Here is a 26,142-nt window from a genome sequence, read left to right on the forward strand (position 1 = left end):
TTTACAGGTCTGATCTGAACTTTACACTGATGACTTTTTGAACCTATTAAATATATGAGGGGGAAAATAACAACAAAAGTTGGCAGAAATCCAGTACACTCTTCACAAACAACTTATTTTGGCACCTTTACGCCACAAGATGTCAGATTTTTACAAGACGCCAAATGGTTGAATATAGTTTCAGTATGGTTAAATATTATTTTCCTCCAGAAGTTTGTCATTAGTTGAAGTAACTTCAAGCTTTCATTTTCATGCCTTGATACACATGTGGGCAGTCGATTATTTAGTTGCTGAGTGGGCAGTGAGAGTGCATTTAGGTTAATGAGTCAGAGAATTAAATTATACCCAGTTCACATGATTGGAGATTCTTTTATAAGCTTGGGAATCCCTTTACAGTAAGGGTCTTCAGCTTTAAAAGACTTCTCACCTGCTGTGGAGAGAATTCAATCTCTGTCCTTTTCATAAGGTAAGATTCCATTACATTTCTGTCAGTTCATTTGGGGTGTGTTTTGATGACCATATTTTATTCAGGTTTATAACAAGTTAATATGTATATATAAACATACTGTAGAGATTCAATTGTGATATGATACGAGGGTATGTAAGTATATTTGAAGAAAAGTACACTAGGTCCCAAGTACATTTTAAATTTAAGTTTAACTACAAATGTCATAATTAATTCAAAACATGTTAGGTCTGTGTTTGGGAGATTTGTGTGTTTAAATCCTGATAATGCCAAAGCGTGCCAATCAGAGAGTCCATGTGTCTTATGAAACGAGGTGAGCGACATCTTTAAAGATTATGGAAGCTTCTCATGGCTCAAAGGAACATCTCGCAGATTGGTAGCTTTTGTTTGATATGTAGAGAGCTCACTATATATATATATATATATATATATATATATATATATATATATATATATATATATATATATATATATATATATATATATATATATATATATATATATATATTTTTAAATTATAGTTATTTATATTTGTCAAAGTGCACATTCAGGTTAATAAGTAGTTTACGTTCAAGCAAAACTAATAGTATCTGTAAAGTACTCTTCAAAGTAAACTCAACAAGTATAGCCTATGATTTGCTCCGATTTAGTCCAAAGTACAGTAGAGAAGTAGTGCATGTATTATGGAACTATAAGTTGTAGAAAAGAAATACTATGTCATTATTTATCTTGTTATTTCAAGATATCATTTCATTATTTTCACTTAATAACTCATTATGTTGACTTGATATTAACACCCAACAATCTATCAATAAGCCTAATTCATTGAATATTACATTATGCTATGTCCCAGGCGGTAAGTAAACCAGACATTGCTTTAATAGACTACAGTTGATGCATATACCTACATGTATAAGTTTCAATTATCTTAATTAATTAATGGCCGTGTAGAATGAGGCAAAAATTGTGGTTTAAATGCTGTTGTGAAATGGTAGAAATGGAGAACCAGAGAACTGCTAAAAAGGTTGAGACTATAAAGGAAGTGTGAGTCCTGTATCGAAGTGATAAATGTGTTCATGAATGAAGCTCTTATTAAATGAAGGCTTTCATGTCATTGCAAATAAGCATGTGCCACTACATTTCCAGTTAACGTAATAGAAAGATTTAGAAAAGTTTAATTAAACTATGTATCATTTTTGTTGGATGTGACTCCTGTAACAACAAAAAAAAAAACTGGAAATGTAAAAAAAAAAAAGAAGTCTTGTTTAATGTTAGAATTTCTTTGATACATGTTTGTGTTTGTGATGAATGTGCTATGGCCAGGGTTGCCAGATCTGCAAGATGAAAACATCCCAATATCTTTACTAGTCTATACTAGTTTAATTGAGAGAGTTTTAAGGTATAACATAGCTGTGTGGTTCAGAAGAATTACATTTTGGGAATAAAGTAAAATTAAAGAATGACAAGAGTGGCAAGCAAAAGTCGGTTGATCAATTATATGTAATTGCTGTTCAGAGGAAATCTTTAGCTATAACCAGAGATAAAACATACCCTTTGAATCATGTTTTTTTTGAATTACCACCATCTTGTTGTCGTTATAGAACACCAAAAGCAATATATAAGCAAACTTTTGTACCAAATGCAATAGGTCTTCTGAATAAGGGGTAGGAAATGTGAACATTTTTTAGATTTTGATGTTAAAGTGGATGTTGTGTATTGTATTGTTATATGTATTGTGGATGTTGTGTATTGTAAATTGTATTGTGATTATATGGCGAGGCCAAAGACCAATTTTCAGCCAAAGCTGACCAATAAAGTACAACTAACTAACTAACAATAACCAAGCAGTAGCTTATTAAGACACATAGGTGTATCTAGTAAATGAAATGGCAATGTGTGAACACTCAAGTCAGTGAAAATCATTTGCAAAACTACCTGCTGCTAATAAACCACTTTCAATTTCTTGTGCTGAAATCACTCTGTTAGTGCAACCCATCTTCATTTGGATATGTATGACCAGGAGAAGTGTGTTGCCTTGTAAAAGGTGGTTAAAATGCATGATTAGGCTTGTACGTATGCCAGTTTCGTACACAATAAGAATTTTTTTGCTCAGAGTGAGCCCTTATTGCACATGAAAAGAAGAGCAAACATCTCAGTATACCAGGGTTTATGCATGAACTTAATGTATTTATATTCCTTTATCTTCAGTAAGTGTCTTATCCTGGTCAGAGTCACGGCGGATCTGGAGTCAATCCCGATGTTAATGCCCACTGGATGGCATCACAGGGCACCATGTGCACACACATTCACACACTCATTCAGACCTAGGGGCAATTGAGAGTAACCGATCCACCTACCGGCATGTTTTTTGGGATATTGGAAAGGAAAAAAAAACAACCAACAGACCATGTAGTTATAGTACATCTTAAATGTTTACACATTTTCAGAAGGAGAGTCATTACTATTCCTTCAACCTGTGCATTTTCCTTAGTTAGAGTAAATCTACACTGGTGTAATAAGACTGTTAAATATTTATATGTTAATTTATAAGTGCTAGACAGCTGTGTGGGCTGAAGTTAGACTTGTTTCCAGTACAGGGCTATTTGTAAACTGATTCTAACTGTAACATACTGAAAATGTTTTTAATTCTGAGCTCCATATTTGCCTTGAATGCTCTATATAATTAACAGTTTGTTTTTGGACATATTTTTCTGGCCCCAAATAGACCATAATAAGCAGCGTGAAGGTTGTATCAGAAGCTGTGTGGCCTGACTGTTGGAATGTTAAAATATTTGAAGTGTACTATAGGCTAAACAATACTATCCTGACTGATTCCTATAACAGGAATTAATAAAGAAAAAATCATCAGCAATGAACTTGGGCCATCCCAATCATCTAAGCCCACCTAAAGTCGGTAGAAAAAAAAAAAAAAGGTGAATCTTATATTTATTTTTGAAGAATCTCTCGAATCCACCAAAGTGCTGCTACAGAGACTGTACTGTCTCATGAGCTGCAAATGAGTGTGAGTCTGTCACTATAATTTGAATGGCATTCAGAGCTCCTGCTTTTAAAAATGCATTAGCAAAGCCTCCTACGAGACTGAATTTCCACAACCTTGACATGAAAAATGCATTTATTCTTAGTACGCTGCTTCTGAATCGAAGCTAATGGTTGCGGAACGTAGTTCAATCAATTAGCCAAGACTCTGCATCTTTGGTGGCCGCCTGAGATCGCAAGTGCCATCTTTGTTGTGTACAACATCTTACACAAGCTGTCTTTCATGAAAGGTCACAGAGGAAAGAGACTTATTAAGTGTTGGATAATTGATCTCTTGTGAATAACAGGAGGCTACAGTGTTTCAAGGAACATTACGAATCCTCTCAGTATCAGGCTGCTTAGATTTTGGCATCCTGATATCTGACAAAGCCACATGGACACTAATTGTTGGCTGTTGTCTTTCAGGAAGCCATGCCAAGCCGGCCAATCACAATCATATCGAATAAGACAGGACAAGGGGGAAACTACCATGGTAAGCAAATAAAAGGAAATTCAGACCTTTGTTTTCTAATTTTTTAAATCGATTTCTTTGAAATTTATATTAAAATTTGATTATTTTTTTTAGGAGCCATATGTTTGGTGTGATTTAAGATTTTTTTTATTTCTGTTTGTTTTAAAAAAACAAGCTCAGTTTGAATTGCATTCATAATAGTGCATTCATTTCAAGTCTTGAATTAAGGAATAAAACACTTGGGCATGTTGTCATAGGAAAATAATCAACTACATGGTGGTAATCTGAAGCGGAGTTATAGTTATCAACCTGAAGTTGATTATTTTCCAACAACAACATGTGTTTTATTCCTCTTATACCATAACAATTTGTCTGTTATTGCAATGTTTATTTTGGGACATCGCATAACAAAATAAAATATATTTTTTTAAATTTAAATCTCCAAAATGTGCATGAAATAACTTATTTCAATTGAGGTGAATATTTTTTTATTTGATAATTAGACATGCACATAAACTATGATGGAAACACATTTACAGAAGAAATTCTTTGGTGCACATCACAAAATTCATGTCAGTTTGCGTCAACAAATCGTGTGATTGGATAATTGGTTGATGTGATTGGATATTCAGCGCATGTGGCCAACTTACAGTATACAGCGCAATAGCAATGCATTTTTCTGTGGGAACTGGGGCGCAGTGGGTCGTATAACTGGACTAATCTCATTGCACAGCATCTCAAATGTTGTCTTTGTCATCCTGAAATGCCTGAGCCAAAGTCTGTCATCGAAATGACTTGGTATAATTACCTCCCAGAACTGTCTCATATGATTCTGTTCCCAAATATCAGGCATCAGCCTCGGATCGCATGAAAACATGAGGTTTTGGATAACATTTCGTCTGCACTCTCTGAAGCACAAGTAATTTGTTATATTGGAAAAAAAGAGCCACAGTGGCTTGTTCTCTTGAACACAGGGGATGGAAATGGTGCTTTATTCGCAAAGTTTTATGCAATATTCCAAATTTTCCCACAAGTTATTGTAAATTCACAACTTGGATGGAAACATGGGTAATATCTCAGTAGCCTTTCTTTCTCTTTGGTTTATATATATATATATATATATATATATATATATATATATATATATATATATATATATATATATATATATATATATATATATATTTATATTATATACACACATATGTATATACGTGTGTGTGTATATATATATATACATACATATGTATACAGTATAATATCTCACAAAAGTGAGTACACCCCTCCCATTTTTGTAAATATTTGATTATATCTTTTCATGTGACGACACTGAAGAAATGACACTTTGCTACAATGTAAAGTAGTGAGTGTACAGCTTTTGTAACAGTGTAAATTTGCTGTCCCCTCAAAATAACTCAACACACAGCCATTAATGTCTAAACCGCTGGCAACAAAAGTGAGTACACCCCTAAGTGAAAATGTCCAAATTGGGCCCAATTAGCCATTTTCCCTCCCTGGTGTCATGTGACTTGTTAGTGTTACAAGGTCTCAGGTGTGAATGGGGAGCAGGTGGGTTAAATATGGTGTCATTGCTCTCACACTCCCTCATACTGGTCACTGGAAGTTCAACATGGCACCTCTCTGAGAATCTGAAAAAAAAGAATTGTTGCTCTACATAAAGATGGCCTAGGCTATAAGAAGATTGCCAAGACCCTGACACTGACCTGCAGCACGGTGGCCAAGACCATACAGCGGTTTAACAGGACAGGTTCCACTCAGAACAGGCCTCGCCATGGTCGACCAAAGAAGTTGAGTGCACATGCACAGCATCATATCCAGAGGTTGTCTTTGGGAAATAGCTGTATGAGTGCTGTCAGCATTGCTGCAGAGGTTGAAGGGGTGGGGGGTCAGCCTGTCAGTGCTCAGACCATACGCCACACACTGCATCAAATTGGTCTGCATGGCTGTCATCCCAGAAGGAAGCCTCTTCTAAAGATGATGCACAAGAAACCCCGCAAACAGTTTGCTGAAGACAAGCAGACTAAGGACATGGATTCCTGGAACCATGTCCTGTGGTCTGATGAGAACAAGATAAACTTATTTGGTTCAGATGGTGTCAAGTGTGTGTGGCAGCAACCAGGTGAGGAGTACAAAGACAAATGTGTCTTGCCTACAGTCAAGCATGGTGGTGGGAGTGTCATGGTCTGGTGCTGCACGAGTTCTGCCGGCACTGGGGAGCTACAGTTCACTGAGGGAACCATGAATGCCAACATATACTGTGACATACTGAAGCAGAGCATGATCCCCTCCCTTCGGAGACTGGGCCTCAGGGCAGTATTCCAGCATGATGACGACCCCAAACACACCTCCAAGACGACCACTGCCTTGCTAAAGAAGCTGAGGGTGAAGGTGATGGACTGGCCAAGCATGTCTCCAGACCTAAACCCCATTGAGCATATGTGGGGCATCCTCAAATGGAAGGTGGAGGAGCACAAGGTCTCTAACATCCACCAGCGGAGTGGAAGAGGACTCCAGTGGCAACCTGTGAAGCTCTGGTGAACTCTATGCCCAAGAGGGTTAAGGCAGTGCTGGAAAATAATGGTGGCCACACAAAATATTGACACTTTGGGCCCAATTTGGACATTTTCACTTAGGGGTGTACTCACTTTTGTTGCCAGCGGTTTAGCCATTAATGGCTGTGTGTTGAGTTATTTGTGGGGACAGCAAATTTACACTGTTACACAAGCTGTACACTCACTACTTTACATTGTAGCAAAGTGTCATTTCTTCAGTGTTGTCACATGAAAATATATAATCAAATATTTACAAAAATGTGAGGGGTGTACTCACTTTTGTGAGATACTGTGTGTGTGTGTGTGTGTGTGTGTGTGTATATATGTATATGTAATAGGGTACTTGAAGGGTACTAAGATACTTGGAGATATTTCTACACTACACATTTAAAAAAAAATCTAAATATATGTTTGTTCACAAACTGTCAGCAAAAGAGTAATATTGTATTTTTTAAAATACTGCAGGAAGCATATTTCAGTTCAGCACTACTTTTATGTAATCGCTACAAAATTAAATAACACTGAAAGATTCGGTATGAAATTTCAACAACAGTAAAAACTACTCAGGACGATGGTGATAGTGATGATTTGATCAAACCCAGTCAGTATGAACACATTCAGAAATATATTTGCTAATATACAATTTTAAAAGCATACAAAAGAGACAATAAGGTAACATTTCTCCTCTGTGAAAAGCTGTTATCATTATGATTCCCATTCTCTAATAGCTAACTGGAATAGTCAGTGCTATCAGGTAGTGTTAACATATAGACTAGGCCTGACGAATTTGTTTAAAAATGCATTAACAATGTGAAACTTTATTTAAAATTACATAAGGAAATGCAACACACTACATGTAGGGTATAACTAGCTACCTCTGGTTATAATTCAACCCACATTTTTACTAACATCTAAAACACAGATAAGTGACTGGTCATGTTTGACTCTTTCAGCTGGATAACTGGAAATGAAAGTGGTGTTCATTTTTCATTTCACAGCCCTATTTCTTCCTTGCACACACGTTTGTTTTTGGTTTTTTTCAGGGATGAACCTCCACAGCTCCAGAGTGTGTGAGTGTACGGAGTCTGACTCAGCTCAATGTGGGGAGTCAGGCCTCGGCTCTACCGTGGATCTTATCAGCAGCTGTTCTCACACACAATGTAGCCAAAACCATTGTCTTGCTCACAAAAACTGGCTCCCAAAAGTCCAAGGTGTGTGTGTGTGCGTGCGTGTGCGTGTGTATCGTCCTTTAGCTGCACAAAGTTTTTGACTCCTCTAGTAGTATTAACTTATTTTAGAAAACTGTACTTTCTGTTTGGGCAGTGCCGACTGAGGATCCCAGAGAAAGGAGGCAGAGAATGAAGTCGGTCTTCATCGGTGTGCTGAAGATCCCAATCCTCTTCTTTCTCCTCTATTGCTTCGTTTGTTCCTTGGATACCTTGAGCTCTGCTTTTCAGCTGGCTGGGGGTAAGTATTGTATGTCCCTCTAACTGTCCCTTGCAAGAGCAAGTTTTAGACCTAAATGTCTACTTAACAGAATAATCCAATGTTTTTCAACCCAATCTCTGGCACTAATTGAATTCTGACAGCAAGTATTTATGCAAAACATATGAATGCATTTGTGTGGAACATTTTAATGAATCTGTGAGCTCTAAATCTGGACAACATATTCTTTCTGAGATCTTTTTTTTTTTTTCCTCCCCCCCCCACAGGGATTTAGATAGATTTTGTGATTATCAGTGTAGTTGTTTGAGTCTGATGTATACCACAAAACCTAGCTGAGGTGATGTCATGATTGGGGTGCCATTTGTTTTTATGTTTTCCTACATCTACAAATATGTTTGTAAAGTCAAGGTAAACCACTTTAACATTACATTTTATTAAACATAATCATTAAATTAACTCAATCCGTTTACCTGAACATTTTCACCCGGAAAGTCACAAGTTCCACAAGAAGATCAAATATCCACAGGTCATTAGCATGGATGCTAGTTAACCACATACTTTACAGTTTGTCACATCACAGTTTAAACAGGATAAAACCTCATTTGGTGTATTTGGTAATTCTATGTTCAAAGTAAATGTACGGTATGGTTTTAGGATCTTAAATAGCCCTATTTCTGAGTGGGTGGGATGGTGTTAATCTCTTCTCTGTCAGTAACAGTGACACTAACCCATCATGGCATCTGTGAGCTCATGTATGTGGAAGAGGGTAGATAGTGGTGTCATCTGAGTGTGTTACTCTGCCCTGTGATGCAGTGGCTGGTTTCATGTGTCTTGGCATGTGTTAACCTTCATCCTTCCTCGCTGGTAGATTGACAGGGGAGAGCAGAATGGTGGGTGGGAACTGGCAGGTGATGAAAATGGGGGTTTAAACATCAATTTAATTCTTCATTATTAAACAATTCTGTGCTGAACTTACTCCGAACCTGTAACTTAACCTCCTGTAAACCTGTTAAATGTATGCAGGTAAGGTGGCTGGAAATATCTTCCAGGACAATGCGATCCTGTTGAACCCGGTGGCCGGCTTGGTGGTTGGCATTCTGGTCACAGTACTGGTGCAGAGCTCAAGCACCTCCACTTCCATCATTGTCAGCCTTGTTTCATCTGGCCGTGAGTATTAAAGCCAGAATAGAACGCAGTTTTTGAAGTCCTTGTGTAAATAGCATCCATGCTATGCTCGGAAAGATAAGAGCTCTTCATTCCTGTCTGGCTTTCGGACGCAAAAATTGAGAACACTCTGACCAGAATCAATAAATTATTAATCTAACATTTATTCAGTGATTCTGGTCACTGTGTTCTCTAGCTTGTGGAATGAAGAACTCTTATCTTTCATAATACAGCAAGGCTTCTATTTATTTAACATTGACATCAAATTATTGAGTACATAGAAATGTTTTTGGATAACTTTTGGATAAATCCGCTTTCCAGGACCAAATATTTTGGCCTCACTTATGCTGTATTAATGCACAAATAATACAGGATTTGGAAGCAGAACAATCACGTAAAGAGCTATTTTCTTTAAACAACTATATATATACGTATGAATGAAATAGTATACAGAATGTTACATAGGAACTTTCCTAGTTACAGTCTGCAATAACATTAACATTAACACACCATGATCTTTAGAATTAATAAATCATAAGTAGTAATCAGGTTTGTATTGATTTTTTTTTGTATTGATTATGTTGTTTTCTTGAGCATCAGTGAATGTTTGCACCTTTTGTAATAGTTGTGTGTGAGTCCCTCAGTTGTCCTCAGTGTGAAAAGATGGATCTCCAAATCCAATTTGGTGTCAAAAAGGGGTCAAATTTGCAGAAGATGCTAGAAAAGCAAGAATGTGCAGGACCTGGAGGATTTTTGTGAACAGTTTAACGGCTCAGGACAAACAAGGGACTCATGAACAACTATCACAAAACATTAAAACAGTCGTTGATCACCCAGGTAACGACACACAGTATTAATAACTGGTTCATTTGTGTGAATTCAGTTATTATTGTGTCTTGTGGACTATATGTAAACATCTGTTATGTGAAATAGTGCATTCAGGGATGTACTAAATAAAAAATAAAATGAATTTTTTATCATCCCACGTATGTAAACTTATGACCTCAACTGTATCTCTGCTTCCTTTTGGCATATGGACATAAACTAGCTAGCTTAACAAAGCTCTTATATATGGTCTCTTGTTCTATGTTTCTACCTGCCATGGTCTTAGGGTTATTTGTGGGAATATGATTCATTTGATATGATTCATTCGGGATGTGCCCGTCAATTTCAAAGGGTTAATAAATATTAATAATAATAGTTAACTGGAAAAAATTGTAATTGAAGTTGAATGGAAATGCCAATATTTACATTGGTATATCTCAGTTCATTAGATCACCATTTAGTAACTTGCTTGAAATTAATTTATGCTAATTTACATGGAATTATTTTACTCATGAATTAAGTTAACATTGTAACAAATATTACTGTAACTAATACACATTGTTATGTGAGTTGACTTGCAGAGCTCAATCTGATTGGTCAGAAAGTGTTGTTTAATTTTCTACAACAGCTCTGTTAGTAGGTCCAGCTGTAAGGAAAATCCCAGGTTTATATTAATGCACTCTTTCTAAAATGTTATTGTTTATATAGTAACAGCTAATTCACAGGGACTTGCATGGCAGATGCTCCAAGTAAAATTGAATCTCGTGAAGTTTTCTCCAAGGAGATGATTATTTAAAATTTTTTGGAAGGAGTCTCCAGTGTCAGTGCTTTGTAACAGACAGAGTTACAGCTGTAACATTAAGTTTTCACAATACAGGAAAGTCTTCAGGACAGAGGGCTTTGCGGTTTCACAGTAACATAAGAAGCTGCATTTTTAAATTATCTACAAGACTTATGAGAGAATGATGTGGATGATGGCTGTTCCACAACATTAGACTTAACCGTAAACGAGTACGTAATATGTTGTTCTTTAAAAGATTAAGAAACGGTTGGAGTGGAGATAAAAAAAATAAGATACATAAGGGTATGGCGTGGTAACAGTAACTTAACCACTTACTTATTTCTGAAGTGTATTGCTTTTTAATGCAAAACTGATTGCTATAAAGTTTATGCTATTTAAGGGATTATTAATGCTAAACATGATTTAATTTTCTGTTATTCAATTATATTTGAAAAAGCAATTCTTTTATCATTCAACCTTTGCATTACCAGCTTTTTATTGCCTTAAATAAATAAATATAAAATAAGTATGACTCTCTGAGGAGCACAAAGCAGATGGTGTCCTGGCATGAAAATCCACAAAGCAGTTGGAGTACAACAGGGGATAGAAGTTCAATACAAATAGTTTTTTTTTTTCCCTTTTTCTTTCAAATTAAATGCTTGCTAGTCATGCTTGACAGAAAGCAAAATTTTAATGCACTAGTTGTCACTTAAACATTTGAGCATTAAGAGCTGTCAACAATAATAAAAAAAAAAGCCACAATAATCATATCAGGTTTTATTTGAGGAACTGGCATGGGACTACGTCTGCAGAGTGCCAACAAAAGTTTTCAATGGTAAATTCACAGTGGGGAATCGCTTCAGCAAAACTTAATGTGATGTCATGCTTTCAGATGTGTTATCCGGGGTTTGTTCTTTTCCAGGGCCATGAACTGTAACTAATAGGTGGCATGGATGATCGTTAACTTTTTCACTCTGTGCTGGGTTAAAATCCTAATGCCGCCCCTGATTGAAAAGCAGAAAAAAAGAGTAATTACGGGCAATTACTGATGCTAAAGCTGCCTCTGGCGAGTTCAGGGGCAGATACAGTATAGTCTGGGTGGTGTTACAGCTCCAGTACAAACAGATTGTGTAGGAAAATCATCAGCCTCTAATTTATTCATCATATAAGCGAAAAGAGCGAGAATGAGATTTATACTTGAAATGCTGAAGTTCTTGAATTGCCTGGTTTTTAGCCTGTCATTATTCTGACTATTTCAGAGGCTACTGTATAATCACTCTGTCTATCATGGACCATTCAATTATGTTCATTTTTCAATTGAGTAAATGGACTCGGTTCTTGAATAGACTTATTTGTGTGTGTGTGTGTGTGTGTGTGTGTGTGTGTATCTCTCTGTGTATGTATTATGTGTGCGTTGTAGTGTTGGAAGTGAAGTCTGCCGTCCCTATAATAATGGGCTCGAACATTGGAACATCTGTCACCAACACCATTGTGGCTCTGATGCAGGCTGGGGAGAGGAATGAATTTAAACGGTATGGACGTGAGGAAAAACATCTCCAACTCAATATAACACCATGATTCACTGGTCTTTATCTTCATTATCATCAACATGATCATGATCAGCACTGCCGTCATCACCATCCCCATCACCATGTTTACGCTGTTGGAGGAAGAAGTAGCCCTAATTACAATTGTGCGGTTCTGAACATGACTCAGCCATAATCTATTCCTGACTCTGCACCTCATCAATGTTGAAACTTTGACAAAAAAAAAAAAAAACAGTAAAAAAAAAAAAAACTTCTTTCTGTAAAATATCTGCTCAGCGGAGAAACTCTGGCCAATCATAACAAGCAAACTCTAATTGACTTGTCTCTAATAGTTATGATACCTGCCTAGAGAGAATAATAGTCAGGTTGTACAAAAATAGCAATGAGAGAACTTGATTTCTAGAATTCTCAGCTACAGATCAATATTTGGGTTCTACAATTATCTGCTATGAACTTGAGTTTCTAGAACTCTCAGCTAAAACCAACCTGAATTGTGAGCTATGAAACAACACTGGGGATCCAGAGCTCTTGGCTACAAACAATAGTTGTGTTCAAGAATATTCAGACGTGACACCATTATCAAGGTTCTGGAATTCCCTGATAATACCAATACACAGGTCTCAGATACAGAAAAACACTATAGTTCTAGAAATCTCAATTAGGGTATAACACTGGGGTTATGGAACTCTTATGCAGGTACAAACAATGTGTGGGTTGAGAAATTTTCTTGTGCAGACCATTATTTAAGTTCTCGAATTCTGAGCTACAGACCAACACAAGGGCTCTGGAATTCTTAGCTATAGACCAATAGGCAAGTTCGAGAATTGCCAGCTATGGACCCACACTGGGGTTATAGAACTCTTATGTGGGTACAGAATAATATGTTGGTTCAGAATTTAATTTTTGTCCAAACCAATACTCAAGTTCTAGATTCATCTCCTATAGACCAAACTATACATAGTTTATACAGTTCTTATCCACAGACCAATAAGCAGGTTCTAGAATGGTCAGCTATGGCACAACACTTATAGAACTTGCAGATAGAACTTGTTACACAACAATAATTGGGTTCTAAAATATTAAAGCATGATCCAATATCCAAGATTCTAGAGTTCTCAGCCATGAAAAAGGGCTGGGGTTCTAGAATTCATGAACTGTGGAACAACACGAGAGTTTTAGAAATGAAAGCTACAAAACAATTCTCAGGTTCTAGAATTTTCATGTTTAGACATATAGCCTTGGTAAAAGGACTAATCAGAACAATGCTGAGGTTCTAGAATACTGGGACATGCTAATATTTGGGTGCTAGAATTCTCAGCTATTAAAATATATACTGAGGTTCCAAAATTCTTAGCTGTAATTATCCTAGCTGATGATTTTAGAATTATCAGCTGTTGGACAACACTAGGGTTTTGGAACTAAAAGCTGTGATATGGAGTTTCTAGAAATGTCTTGTTCAGAGATTTGAGACTATGTTAGTGAATTCATTTTGGGGGTGTGCCTTTGGAGGAAACTAAAAGGGAGGTCTGTGTTCTGAATTTTGAGTTTCAGTTAACTTCCACCAATATCTTATACTATACTACCTACTATACCTAATACTTTCTCTTTGTTCATGTCTTCCCCTTTTCCCCTCGTGCCCCTGGTGTATTTCCAGGGCGTTTGCTGGAGCTACGATCCACGACTGCTTTAACTGGCTGTCGGTGCTGGTATTGTTGCCCCTGGAGGTAGCTACAGGTTTGCTCAGCTATCTGGCCAGAGTCATTGTAACCAGCTTCCACATGCAAAGTGAAGGGGAAGCCCCAGAACTACTCAAGGTCATCACTGATCCTGTCACCAAGCTCTTCATACAGGTGGGTGGGAAAGACTGTGAGCTGTGCTGATATTCAATACAGCAGCATGACTGTGAGTGTGATATTGATTTTATGAGACAGCTCTATAAAGAAGAAATTAATTTTAATAGTCAATAAAAATAATCCTCCAGAAGCCACAGCTGTTGTCATGCAATGCACAGACTGACTGATAGCTCACAGTAAATGTAGTAACGGTTTCAATTTAATGAACTAGTGATAAAATTGGAATTTTACATAGTGAAACATGGACAAGGGAAGTCCCAGCTGACAAAAAAGGTCCCCAGGACGTTCCCTAAATGGCCTCTACGAACGTCCCCCGAACGTCCATGTGTAGGGTCCCCTTGAGGTCCTACGGACGTTGAAGGGGACGTTCACAGGACGTCCAGCGGCCATTCGGGAAGCTTAGGGGACTTTCGCTGAAATTAACACATTCAGAAATGTTATGCTTTACGTTATGACTTTGATGTCCTCGGAACGTCCGCCAGCGAACGTTATAACCGGACCAAATGTGGACCCAAGTGGACGTTCGCGACGTCCGGGCGACGTCCCCTGTTTGCTGGGGTGATACACACCATGAAACATCCCAGTGCTGTTCCTTCTTGGAATGTCACTTGTCCAATCACATTAACTTTCGTATTGCCAAGCGCTCAGAAGGTGTTGATTTAAGTTTCTGTAATTCAAATCACAGCTTTTTGGTTATGCACTCGTTCTAATACGGAACTCATTCACAGGGACTTGTAAGCTGGGCACTCTACAAAATCTAACTCTAGTGATAAATGGATGACTTAAACGTGTAGTTGTTTAACAAATAAAAATTTTGAATCATTGATATGGTGAAGCTATCTATAAATCGATGTTCATTTAATATTTATGGAAGGAGTCTCCAGTGCTAGTGCTTTGTTACAGCCGATCCTCTAGCACTGCTCGACTGGTCCCATCATCTCTCAGGGTACGAGGAAGGCATGCATCAAGATTCTTGTTTCTTCTGGCACCTAGGTGGTGGAATGAACTTTCCCTAGGTGTCTGAACAGCCGAGTCACTGGCAGTCTTCAAATGACTCCTAAAGACCTACCTCTTCCTGAAGTAGTTAAATGAGCACTTTAAAAAAAAAAAAAAAAAAAAAAAAAAGTGTTGCCTGTGTGCTTTCCTTACTATAATATCTCTCAAAGATTGATGGTATTCTTAGTCTAAATAGTGAACCAGTATCAGGATGTATTTATTGATAGAGCAAGCACTTCTATAAGTCGCTCTGGATAAGGGCAAAAGTAATGTTTTTCCTTCATTTTTTTCATCATGGATAAGCTTTAAGGACAGAGGGCTTTGCGATTTCTCGGTAACATGTCCAACTGCTTGTCTGTATCATTAACTAAGAGAGAGAGAGAGAGAGAGAGAGAGAGAAAGAAAGGCAGAGGGTGAAGGAATGATTGTTTATAGCTGGAATTCAGGATTACTGTGGTATAGGTCACATTCACACTCATTGCTACAGTTGGGATCATGCCTCAGTTCAGTTTCAGAGTAACTCCTGTTGATGTGTGTTTCATCTAGCTGGATAAGTCTGTGATCACTGGCATCGCTATGGGAGATGAGAGCATGAGGAACCGCAGTCTGATTAAAGTGTGGTGCGACAGCATGGTAATGTCCAGTCCTCATTTACCATTTACACCTGATATTTTCATTTACTCAACCCATTCCTCATTCACTGCATCCAATCCATCTTTACTGTCCATATTTACTTTGTCTGTTCTATTTGTCCTCATTTACCTGTTTTCTCCATGTAGTCCTTATTTTCTCCACATACTTCTTATTTACTCCATCTACTACTCACATTTACCCAACAATGTTTTTTTTTTTTCTTCTTTTCTTATTTGCTTCAACCCTACATTTTATTTACTCATTTACAATTTCCTAAATAGATTTATTTAATTATGGCATCTATTCTTGATTTATTTGATCCATTTCTCATTTACATGTTCATTATTCATTTAATCCATATATTTCACATTTTCTTCCAGATCTATTCTTATTAACTGTATCTATTTCTCAATTATCTATCTATTCCTCCTTTTCTCCATCCTAAACACACAAAATTATTATTATTATTATTATTTTAAATCTTATCAGTGGTTCTCATTCCCAACCTTGCTATTACATGTACTAAACATTGTGATTTATCTGATAATGTCAAATATGGAGTTATGAAATAACTGAAATTTGGGAGAAAAAAAATGCTCGAAGCTCCACTTTCTTCCTAGTTATTCCCATCACTCACTTTCTCTACTAGCGACAAAGTTTCAGCTCCCACCATCTTCTCCCTGCTATTCAACTCCTACATAAGAGTCTTTAGTGGTGTGTCTCGCTGTCTAGCACAAGTTCTCCTTACTTTTGACAATCTCACAATCACTCTGTATGTTATTTAGTTGAAGACGTGGTCTGCACTCACAAATGAAAGCTTTGGTGCTTAACGAATATGTGTAAAAATCATTAGTCCTGACTGGTGCATTTTATAAACATCAGTTCACTAGAAAATAGCCCGTAGATGTTCTGTATATATGGAATCCAGCTCAGTTTAGTGGTCATATCTAGGATATGATGATATGTATTAGCATATAGAGGGAATTTATACCCATAATCCTTTTAATATTTAAATATTTCTTCAAACAACCGAGTATATTCCTCTGTGTGTGCTATACTAATATCTGTCAAGTATTGACTTATGAAGCTCCTTTGCTGGAGTGTTGTCTCACTAGTTATTTTCAGTGCAAATCTGTAGTTCAGACAGAAGAGGAGAATATGAGCCCTCTCTGAAGGTGAAGCTCTGTCAATCATGCTGTTCATTTTGTAGAAATCCTGGAAAAGATTTATTTATGTACGCTGCTGTATCCTAAGAACTTCAGGACTCAAATATCTCAAATATTAAATATGTTTCTGAACACACTTTGGTAACTTTTGGGTGTTTAATTTAACACCAAATGATGACTTCTAGATATTTGTAATTCTGTATGTGTGCTGATCTGTGCTATAACGTGAAGCACTTTGATATGAATCTGCTGTTTTGCATAATCATTAGACAATTGTACTAGTTGAACTCGGACTTGATCTTGGACTTAAACACATTTTTCTTATGTGATACTGGCTCGAATGTGGAGCAGTGGTAGGTAACAAAAACACTGGATTTATTGTATTACTTAAACAGCTTAAAATAGTGACTTAAATTAGAGATGCACCGATACTAAATTTCTCAGCTGATACCGGTAACCGATTATTCAGAGTGATATCGGCCGAAACTGATACTGATAATTCTGCCTTTTATGCCTTCTTTTAAATGAATAATAATTAATTCCACAATTCTGAAAGAAATGTAAATAAAAACTTTATTCTCTCCGTTTCAACAAGCCGTTTCACAGTAACTGGTCTCATAAACACAAAACACATTACTCTAAACATTATAAACACATGAACTAAATTCTGAAGATTAAAGTAAGAGTTCTTAACTTATTGAATGTTATTAATTCATATTAACATTGACTGAATTAAAAAAATTCTCCTGTTAGTCTCACATTCACTCACCACAAACAAAAGCATTTCTACTTCATCATTAATATCAAACTGCTAATATATAATATCAACTTTTTTATATATTAACATTAACTGGATATGAAATATACTACTCTACAAATATATTTTTTCTGTGCAATATATACTTTTTTTGTCAACTCCTCTTCATTTAAATCTTTCAATGGTGTGCTGGAGCTTTAATTCAGTTCGAGCAGTGCGGCAAAGAAACAAACAAACTCCCGCTTCACTGCTGCAGCGTCCGGTGTAAAATTTTATCAGTGCAGAGATTACAGAGATTATACACTGCAGTTTTGTCGTCATTCCACACAAGAGACATCTTTACACACAGCACGAAATCCATGCGTTTTCCCGCCCTCTTTTGATTGACAGGATATAATCGGCCCTGATCATCGGATGTTTTTAAACTATCGGCTGATGGCCCACAGCGTGAAAAATTGACTTTTGGCCGATACATCGGTGCGTCTCTAAATTAAATTCAAATTCAGATAGTGAATTTTCTACTTAATAAAAACCTGGCCACCTCAGAGGTGTAACCTATGTACAGGTGATTTTAATAATTTGATTAGGAAGCCCAGAAAATCAACTTAAGGAAGTACAAAGCCTGAATCTGAATGTGTATAACTTTCCCTGGGTAAAAATTAGCATAACTTTAGTACTTAAGTCACCAACTCTCAATACATTTTTACTTTAATTAAAATATATCTGTTTAATTAGTCGCATATCAACAGTAGAGAAATTAAAAATCTGAATAGGACTGTCACCACATTGCCATAATCACCTGTAATATTTATACTCGATGTTCTGTAGATTCTAATCTGCTGCTTGATCTTCTCATATGCATCTCTATCCTCTAAAAATGAATCTTAATTACCTTATATAGGAGAATTATATGCAGTATAAAATGCATCTCATTTTAAACGTAAAGGAAGCAGTTATCGCTTTATAATGAATTCTTTCTCTTTCTCTAGTCCACAGCGAATGGGACAGCGAGTGTTCCTCAGAATTGTTCTTCAGTGTTGCATTGTGGGAAGGCTGGTGATCTCGTCACACAGGTTAATGAAGAGAGATGTATGTATAACCTCTGTGAGCTGAGTGGGAATACAATATGGAAATACATTCGTTTCAGGAATTCAGTCAATACACCATAATTGTTTGCATCTTGTATTTAATTCATTTCATTATGCTGAATTTTTCATGTCGTGAATTTCTGAGTAGGCTATCAATTAATAGATAGGGTGTGAGGCCAATCTAAGTGAGACCATTGCAATTAACTGGCCTAATTTTGCACTAATGGCTTTCGTTCTTTTCCAAATTCATTTCCCCCCCAAATGCATTTATGACTATTACTTTGAGCTACTCCATCCTCTCCATCATGCCAAACCAGGGCACACTTCCTGCTCTGTTTTTAATTAAGTTACTGTAGTGTTTCCAGGCAGTTTGTTTTGTTAACCTCTACTCTTCTATCCTGCGTTGTTTTGGCTGCAGGTTGGCACATGTTTGCCAATACCGACTTGTCTGATCTGTCTGTGGGTCTGATTCTGCTGGCTGGATCTCTCGCGGTGCTCTGTTCCTGCCTCATCTTAATCGTCAAGGTCCTCAACTCAGTCCTTAAGGGTCAAGTGGCGCGAGTCATTCAAATGGTCATTAACACAGGTCTGTGTTTAAAAAAAAAAGGTCTTTACTATGATACTTTAAAAGCATTTCTACTCACTCCAAATCATATTATATGATTGTATAACCTTCTGGTTTCAGTGTAAATGTGATGCCAGAAGTGAGGATTTTTAAAATTCTTCATTCTGATTGGTCAAGAAGGTATTGATTAATTTTCTGTGATGGCAGATCAGACAGTATCACTCAAGCAAGACAAATCACAATTATTAAGATAAGATAAGATAAGACTTTATTAATCCCCAGATGGAGAAATTAGGGATTTAGCAAATTGATGTGGTATAAGAGGAATAAAACACTTTAAAATAAGACTTGAACCTGAGGTGTAGACCTTCCAGAATGTACCAAATCAAAACCCACTGTCACAAGGATGCTGCAATTTCTTACACGGTGGTCACAAGTGTTTCAGAAGATCTGCAAAATGAAAACAATGTAATATTTCAATGCTTTAATAGAATTTACAAGCCAACAAGGTCAGGATGAATGGTTATTTAAGTGAATAATTATTGAAGAAATAAGAAAAATGAATCACAGCTTTTTTTTGCCTGCCAACATACACTATATAGCCAAAAATATGTGGACACCTCACCATCACACCCATATGTGCTTTTTCAACATTTCATTCCACACTTTGCTACTATAATAACCTCCACTCTTCTGGGAAAGATGTCCAGTATATTTACGAAGCATGCCTGTGAGCATTTGTGTTCACTCAGACACAAGCACATTAGTGAGGTCCAGAGATGGGTAGAGTAGGCAAAAATTTGACTCAAGCACAATTAAAACTACTTATAAAAAAATTACTCAAGTAACAGTCAAAGTAATAATGTTAATAATGACTTGAGGAAGAGTAATAAAGTATCCAATGAGAAGACGACTCAAGTAGCAAGTTAGTAGTTATTTCGGATCTGATTAAAATGAAGGGAAAATCCTGAATCTCAGACTACATGGAGAAAGTCACACCTCTCCCTGAAAGCCTGTCTGTTCTGTTTATATGATATAAAACCTGGGTTCAAGATGAAGCAGCATATCCCAGTCCTGTGATGGGTACAATAACACAGAGCCTGTTATTTTCAACACAAAATCTCTCTCTCTCTCTCGCTCACACACACACACACACACACACACCAAAAAACAGACATCTTCCAAACAGTTGACTGTCTTTATTTTCACAATATGTTAACAGCACAAACTTGTCAGCATCTGCATATAAACACGACAACAGAGAACAAAAGAACATACTGTGAAACAGAACAGAAGAGAATGTGTGTATAGAGAGAGTGAGTGTTTGTGTGTGTTAGTATGTTTGTGGGTGTGTGTGGGTGTCCTGTCTCCATCAACATGCTCGCTTCTGCGCTTCTTCCCCCCGAGCGGTAGTTGCATCCGCATTCAGACCACTGCGGTGACCTCATTATACGTGAAATAAATATAAATACATATTCATTAACATCTCACAGTAACAGAGGAACACCACCGTATGCAGCGAATTAAGTACATGTAGCACGTTGCTTCCCACCTCTGGTGAGATCAGGCACTGATGTCGGATGAGGAGGTCTGAGGTGCAGTCGGTGTTCCAGTTCATTCCAAAGGTGTTCAGTGGGGTTGAGGTCAGGTCTTTGTGCTGGACATTCGAGTTCTTCCTCTCCAACCTTGGTAAACCATGTCTTCATGGAGCTCATTGTGCACAGGCGTATTGTCATGCTGGAATGGGGTTGAGCCTCTTAGGTCCAGTGAAGGGAAATTATAATGCTACATCATACAAAGACTTTCTACACAATTGTATGTTTCCAACTTTGGAGAAGGCTCACATATGAATGTGATAGTCCGGTGTCAATAAACTTTTGACCATATAGTGTATTATCAAGGTAAATTACTGTTAAATCCTTATGTAATGTATTGTAACCTGTTAACTTTTTAGTTTATTATCCAGTTTTGAGTTTAAAGCAAATTATTCAGTAACTACTATAAATGATTCAGTAACTACAGTGAGGTATTTTTTGCCCCAGAACTGGAACAATACTACAAAAGTTTTTTTTTTTTCTTCAGTTGGATGATTTCCAGTCAAGAGAAGATGTGTCTATTTAAGGCAAATAAGTACAAGATATGTGGTCAGTTTTAAAATGATGAGACAATATAATGAATCAAAAGAGAGTCAATATGAAATCCAGTGCTGAACAGAATAAAAGGGTTAAATAATATAGAATTTATTGTAAATGGTCTGCACTTATATAGTGCTTTTATCCAAAGTGCTTTGCACACCTCATTCACACACACACCAATGGTATCAAAGCTGCCATGTAAGGCAGTAACTTGCCATCGGGACCAACTTGGGGTTCACTGTCTTGCCCAAGGACACTTCGACATGTGGAGTCATGTGGGCCGGGAATCGAACCGCCAACCCTACGATTATTAGACAACCCGCTCTACCACCTGATCCACAGTCGCTTGAGCCACAGCCGATTGTCTTTATATTTAACTATTAATCTGTCAACTATAAACCAAATGCACTATGTTTTTTTTTTTGTTTTGTTTTTTAATGTACAGATTTCCCAGACCCCTTTGGCTGGCTAGCAGGATACGTGGCCATGATTGTCGGAGCAGGAATGACTTTCCTGGTGCAGAGTAGTTCAGTTTTCACCTCCGCCATGACTCCACTCATTGGTGAGCATTCCTACAAATAAACTTTTCTCAGTGTTCATTTTAATATGGATAGTTCCACTCAAAGTTAGCACTAAATGAGATTATAAAAATGGATTAGGCGATCAGTCCAGGATCCTACATTGCTCAACTGGCAACCTACTTAAATGAAGTTAATGAACTTTTAGCCTCTGTTCTAATCAAAATGTTCAATCGATAAAAACAAACTCTCGGTGCATTGTTTGCTCAGTCCACTGCTTAATTAAAATAAAACCGAAGCATGGCATACAAAACAGTGCTAAATGTACCTCTTTTTTTCAGTTGTTCTTGTCATAATGGTAATCAGAACAAACGATTAAATATATAATGATAATAATCATGCATGGATCATTGGTTAGGACAGAATTATTATGTAAGACATAAAAAAAAAAAGCTTGAGAAACTTTTGTGCGGCCCAAGTCCAAAGATCAGAGCGCCGCCAACACATCTGCCTGAAGCTGTGAACGAACAGTGAATATTTAATAATAAAAAGTGATGAAAAAGCACAAATTAATGAACAGATCCATCAAGAACACTTGGTTAAACTTTAATTTACATCTAGGCTTTGGTGTTTTCCAATGAAAGTGCACAAAGTCTAATTGTTAACAAGAGGATCTGTTGTGCCAAATGAGTCGAACCCATTAACCTCACATTTCACAGCTTTATAAGAACAGAATCATTAAGTGGAACCACATGACTGGCACTGGACCAGGCAGAACCACAATTAGCATGAAAACAAATCTGTCATTTTTGTCTTTAATGAGGCTATAAATTAGATGCAGTGTGGCAAAGAAAAGATGTAAAGATAATTAGTGTGCTTCTTATTTGTGCTCAAGTTAACAAGGTCTTTCCATCAAGTGCAACAGATTAATTAACAGGGTTCTTTAGCCTTGTGTTCTGTGAGTCAGCCAGTTAAGTAGTTTTCATATACTATTCTCTGTATTGTATTTAATATTCATACTACCTTGTTGAAACTTTATTGCTTGTTGTCAGTTAAATTTCCTTTTGACCTGTGACCTTTGACTGTTCCAGGGCTTGGAGTGATCAGTCTGGAGAGGGCATACCCTTTGACTCTGGGCTCCAATATTGGCACGACTACTACTGCTATCCTCGCTGCGCTGGCGAGCCCCAGCGACAAGCTGCCTGCTGCCTGCCAGGTATGAGATTGTAGGCATTAACAGCTTTAGGGCTTTCAGCTCAGGCCAATGAACTTTAAAAGCACCAAGGACTCTTTTGTGTCACCAGGTCTAAGATGGACTTGAAAGTGCATACTGATTTAGGCAACTCTATAAAATAAAATTTTTAATTAAGACAAAATATATATGAAGTACATCATTGGTCACAATTTGAATCAGCATTGTTACAGCATTATTAGATTTACGATTTGATGTGTTTGTCACTAAAAGGCAAATTAAAGATGAAACTATGGGTTTTCTTGATTTCATTTTAATGGGATAAAAGGTCACATGTGCAAAATGTTTTTTTTTTTTTAAATAAAAGATCAATAAATTCAAATTGAGAACAATAAGTAGAGCAAAACAAGAGCTAGTGAACCATGACATCTGACACACAGTAAAGTGCAGTAGATACAACAGAGGTTAGTAACTAAACACAATAAAATAAGAACTTGAATAGGGACACTAATCAAGGGGAAACACAAAACGGGTGAGGCTGATCAAGAGGTCATGTATTTGGTGTAGTCTGTGAGGGCTGATGGGATGTATGTATATATACCGTATATCAGCCATAACATTGAAACCCCGGGCTCGAGGGTCTTGCAGTGATTCTCAGGCTCGGACCATATTGAACAGGTCATACCCTCGTTCCCACAGCGTGAAGCTCACATAACGTTGAGTTCCCTTTGAAAGGGAATGTCTGGGTTATTCATGTAACCCCACTCCCTGAGAAGGGAACGAGACATTGCATAGCTTTGTCATACTGGGGTATGCCTGTGAATTGTGTCTTTGCTTCAGACAATAGAAACTGATGATCTGGTTTACAGGCGATGTTTTATAGTCACACGACGCACGAAATGCCACATCACCTGACCAAGGCATGCCTATAAATAGGCGTGATTTTACACAGATTTCAGATAACGGTCATGCGAGAGGGCGCTTCCCCCAGAATGAAGCTCATGAAATGTCTCGTTCCCTTTTCAGGGAACAGGGTTACATGCGTAACCCAGATGTTTTAGTTCATAGAAAGGCAAAGCTGTATTTGACTGTAAGAGGATAAAATGAAGGATAATGGGTGTACTTATTATCTCTGAAGCATGTTTACTTGCAGCTGAGATAGAGGAGACTGAGAGCGTATACAAAATGAGTCATCAAGGTTTTTTTTTCTCTCTTTCCTGTCCTCAGAAGCAATGCGGTAGAAATTTTACTTTTGTATCCTGAGAGCTAAAATTACTATGGCTTATCAAAAATGCAGATAAAAAATGGCAAAAGCCATTATCTTACGTTTCCCATTTCTTAGTAGCCGATGCAAATTAGAAAAAAAAAGCAAGCACCCACTAGACATCAAGGAGATGTGGCATGTTTTTTTTTTTAAAACAATCTGGTGTTATACTTGAAAACTTGTTACCATTTATATGACTATATATTTTTTGAAAATATGAACATGTAAATGTTAGGTTTAGGGGCAGAGTTGGTGCTTGAACTCCTACCGGAAATGTGAACAAAATACAATCACCTCTGTTAAGTAAAATTTGGCTGTTATTTATTTTCCTTTTTTGCCCTCAGATCGCTCTGTGCCATTTCATCTTCAATGTGTTTGGAATTATTCTGTGGTACCCGCTGCCTTTCAGCCGTCTGCCCATCCGCATGGCAAGAGCGTTGGGTGAGCGCACAGCTAAATACCGGTGGTTCGCTGTACTTTACCTCCTGCTCTGCTTCCTGCTACTCCCTGCTCTTGTCTTCGGTCTCTCTCTGGCTGGCTGGCATGCCATGCTAGGTGTAGGAGCGCCATTTGCCGGGGTCGCCACCTTCATCATTCTGGTAAACCTGCTGCAATCACATAGCCCCACCCACCTGCCCCGGTGCCTCCGGAACTGGGACTTCCTGCCTCTATGGATGCACTCGCTCAAACCCATGGACAAACTCATCACCAAAGCCACAGCTCTTTGCTGCAAGTCCACCAAGTCCAGTCTTGACCCTGAATCTGCCACCATTACCGATACTGCTAACACAGAACCAGAATCAGTGGCATCTCAGAGAAAGGCGCAACTTTCATACGACAACCCCACGCTTTCGTTTCAGGACGAGTCGCCTCCGCAGCCACGAGTGTTCAAACTAAAGGGGCTAGAACGGTGCAACAGCACACCACTTTAGAAAGAATATTACCCAATAATATCCTACGGCCAGTGTGTGTTTCTCAGGTCCAATGTGACAGAACTAAACCATTCTGAACAAGACTTATTTGTGCTATTGGCATAATAAAGCCTCTCTTATATTGCAAGTTCAGCCTTGCAAAAGATTATTTTGTCAAAGTGTCCCAGCATGGTTAATTGTGCTGTATAAATTACGTGTATGATTATGACTTTGGGATACTGATAGCAGAAACCCCAGCACTGCCAATCTGCCACTCTGGATAAAAGTATTAGCCAAATGAGCAAATGTACTCAGCAAAAAAAGAAACGTCCTCTCACATTCAAATGCTTTTATTTCCAACAAATTTCTTAACATGTGTAAATATTTGTATTAACATCAAAACATTCAACAACTGAGATATAAACTGAACAAGTTTCACAGACATTTGAGGAACAGAAATGGAATAATGAGTCCCTGAACAAAGTAGGGGAGGTGGGGGGGGGGGGGGGGTGTCAATATTAAAAGTAACAGTCAGTATCTGGTGGCCTCCAGCGGCTTTAAGTTCTACAGTGCATCTCATCCTCATGGACTGCACCAGATTTGTCAGTTCTTGCTGTGAGATGTTTCTCCACTCTTCCACCAAGGCATTTGCTAGTTCTCGATCACGTTCGGGGGGGACACACGGTTATATGTAATTTTCCACTGCAAGGACGATCAGCTGTCCTTCCTGTCTCCCTGTAGCACCGTCTTAGGC

General features: G+C 37.6%; 1 protein-coding gene across 2 annotated transcripts; it reads left to right on the forward strand.

Moving 5' to 3' along the window:
- Positions 1-25,887, forward strand: slc34a1a (solute carrier family 34 member 1a). 2 transcript variants are annotated; one of them, XM_053642462.1, is made up of 13 exons: positions 1-466; positions 3,929-3,995; positions 7,591-7,758; positions 7,871-8,014; positions 9,017-9,160; positions 12,184-12,295; positions 13,965-14,160; positions 15,706-15,792; positions 18,705-18,804; positions 19,222-19,389; positions 21,949-22,065; positions 23,113-23,237; positions 24,822-25,887. In XM_053642462.1, the coding sequence occupies exons 2-13, from the start codon at positions 3,935-3,937 to the stop codon at positions 25,407-25,409; spliced, it is 2,010 nt and encodes a 669-aa protein (XP_053498437.1). In that variant the 5' UTR covers positions 1-466; positions 3,929-3,934; the 3' UTR covers positions 25,410-25,887. The 2 variants fall into 2 exon arrangements, with proteins under 2 accessions (XP_053498437.1, XP_053498438.1); XM_053642463.1 differs by lacking the exon at positions 1-466 and having other exon boundaries at positions 3,616-3,995.
- Positions 25,888-26,142: the final 255 nt, after the last annotated feature.

This window comes from Ictalurus furcatus, chromosome 14 (assembly GCF_023375685.1).
Source record: "Ictalurus furcatus strain D&B chromosome 14, Billie_1.0, whole genome shotgun sequence".
NCBI lineage: Eukaryota > Metazoa > Chordata > Actinopteri > Siluriformes > Ictaluridae > Ictalurus > Ictalurus furcatus.

Excerpts from the sequence above, each read along its gene's own strand:
- slc34a1a (XM_053642462.1), top strand. The coding sequence starts at position 3,935 with ATGCCAAGCCGGCCAATCACAATCATATCGAATAAGACAGGACAAGGG. Across the intron at positions 12,296-13,964 it reads GAGAGGAATGAATTTAAACG|GGCGTTTGCTGGAGCTACGA; the intron begins GTATGGACGTGA and ends GTGTATTTCCAG. Across the intron at positions 14,161-15,705 it reads TCACCAAGCTCTTCATACAG|CTGGATAAGTCTGTGATCAC; the intron begins GTGGGTGGGAAA and ends TGTTTCATCTAG.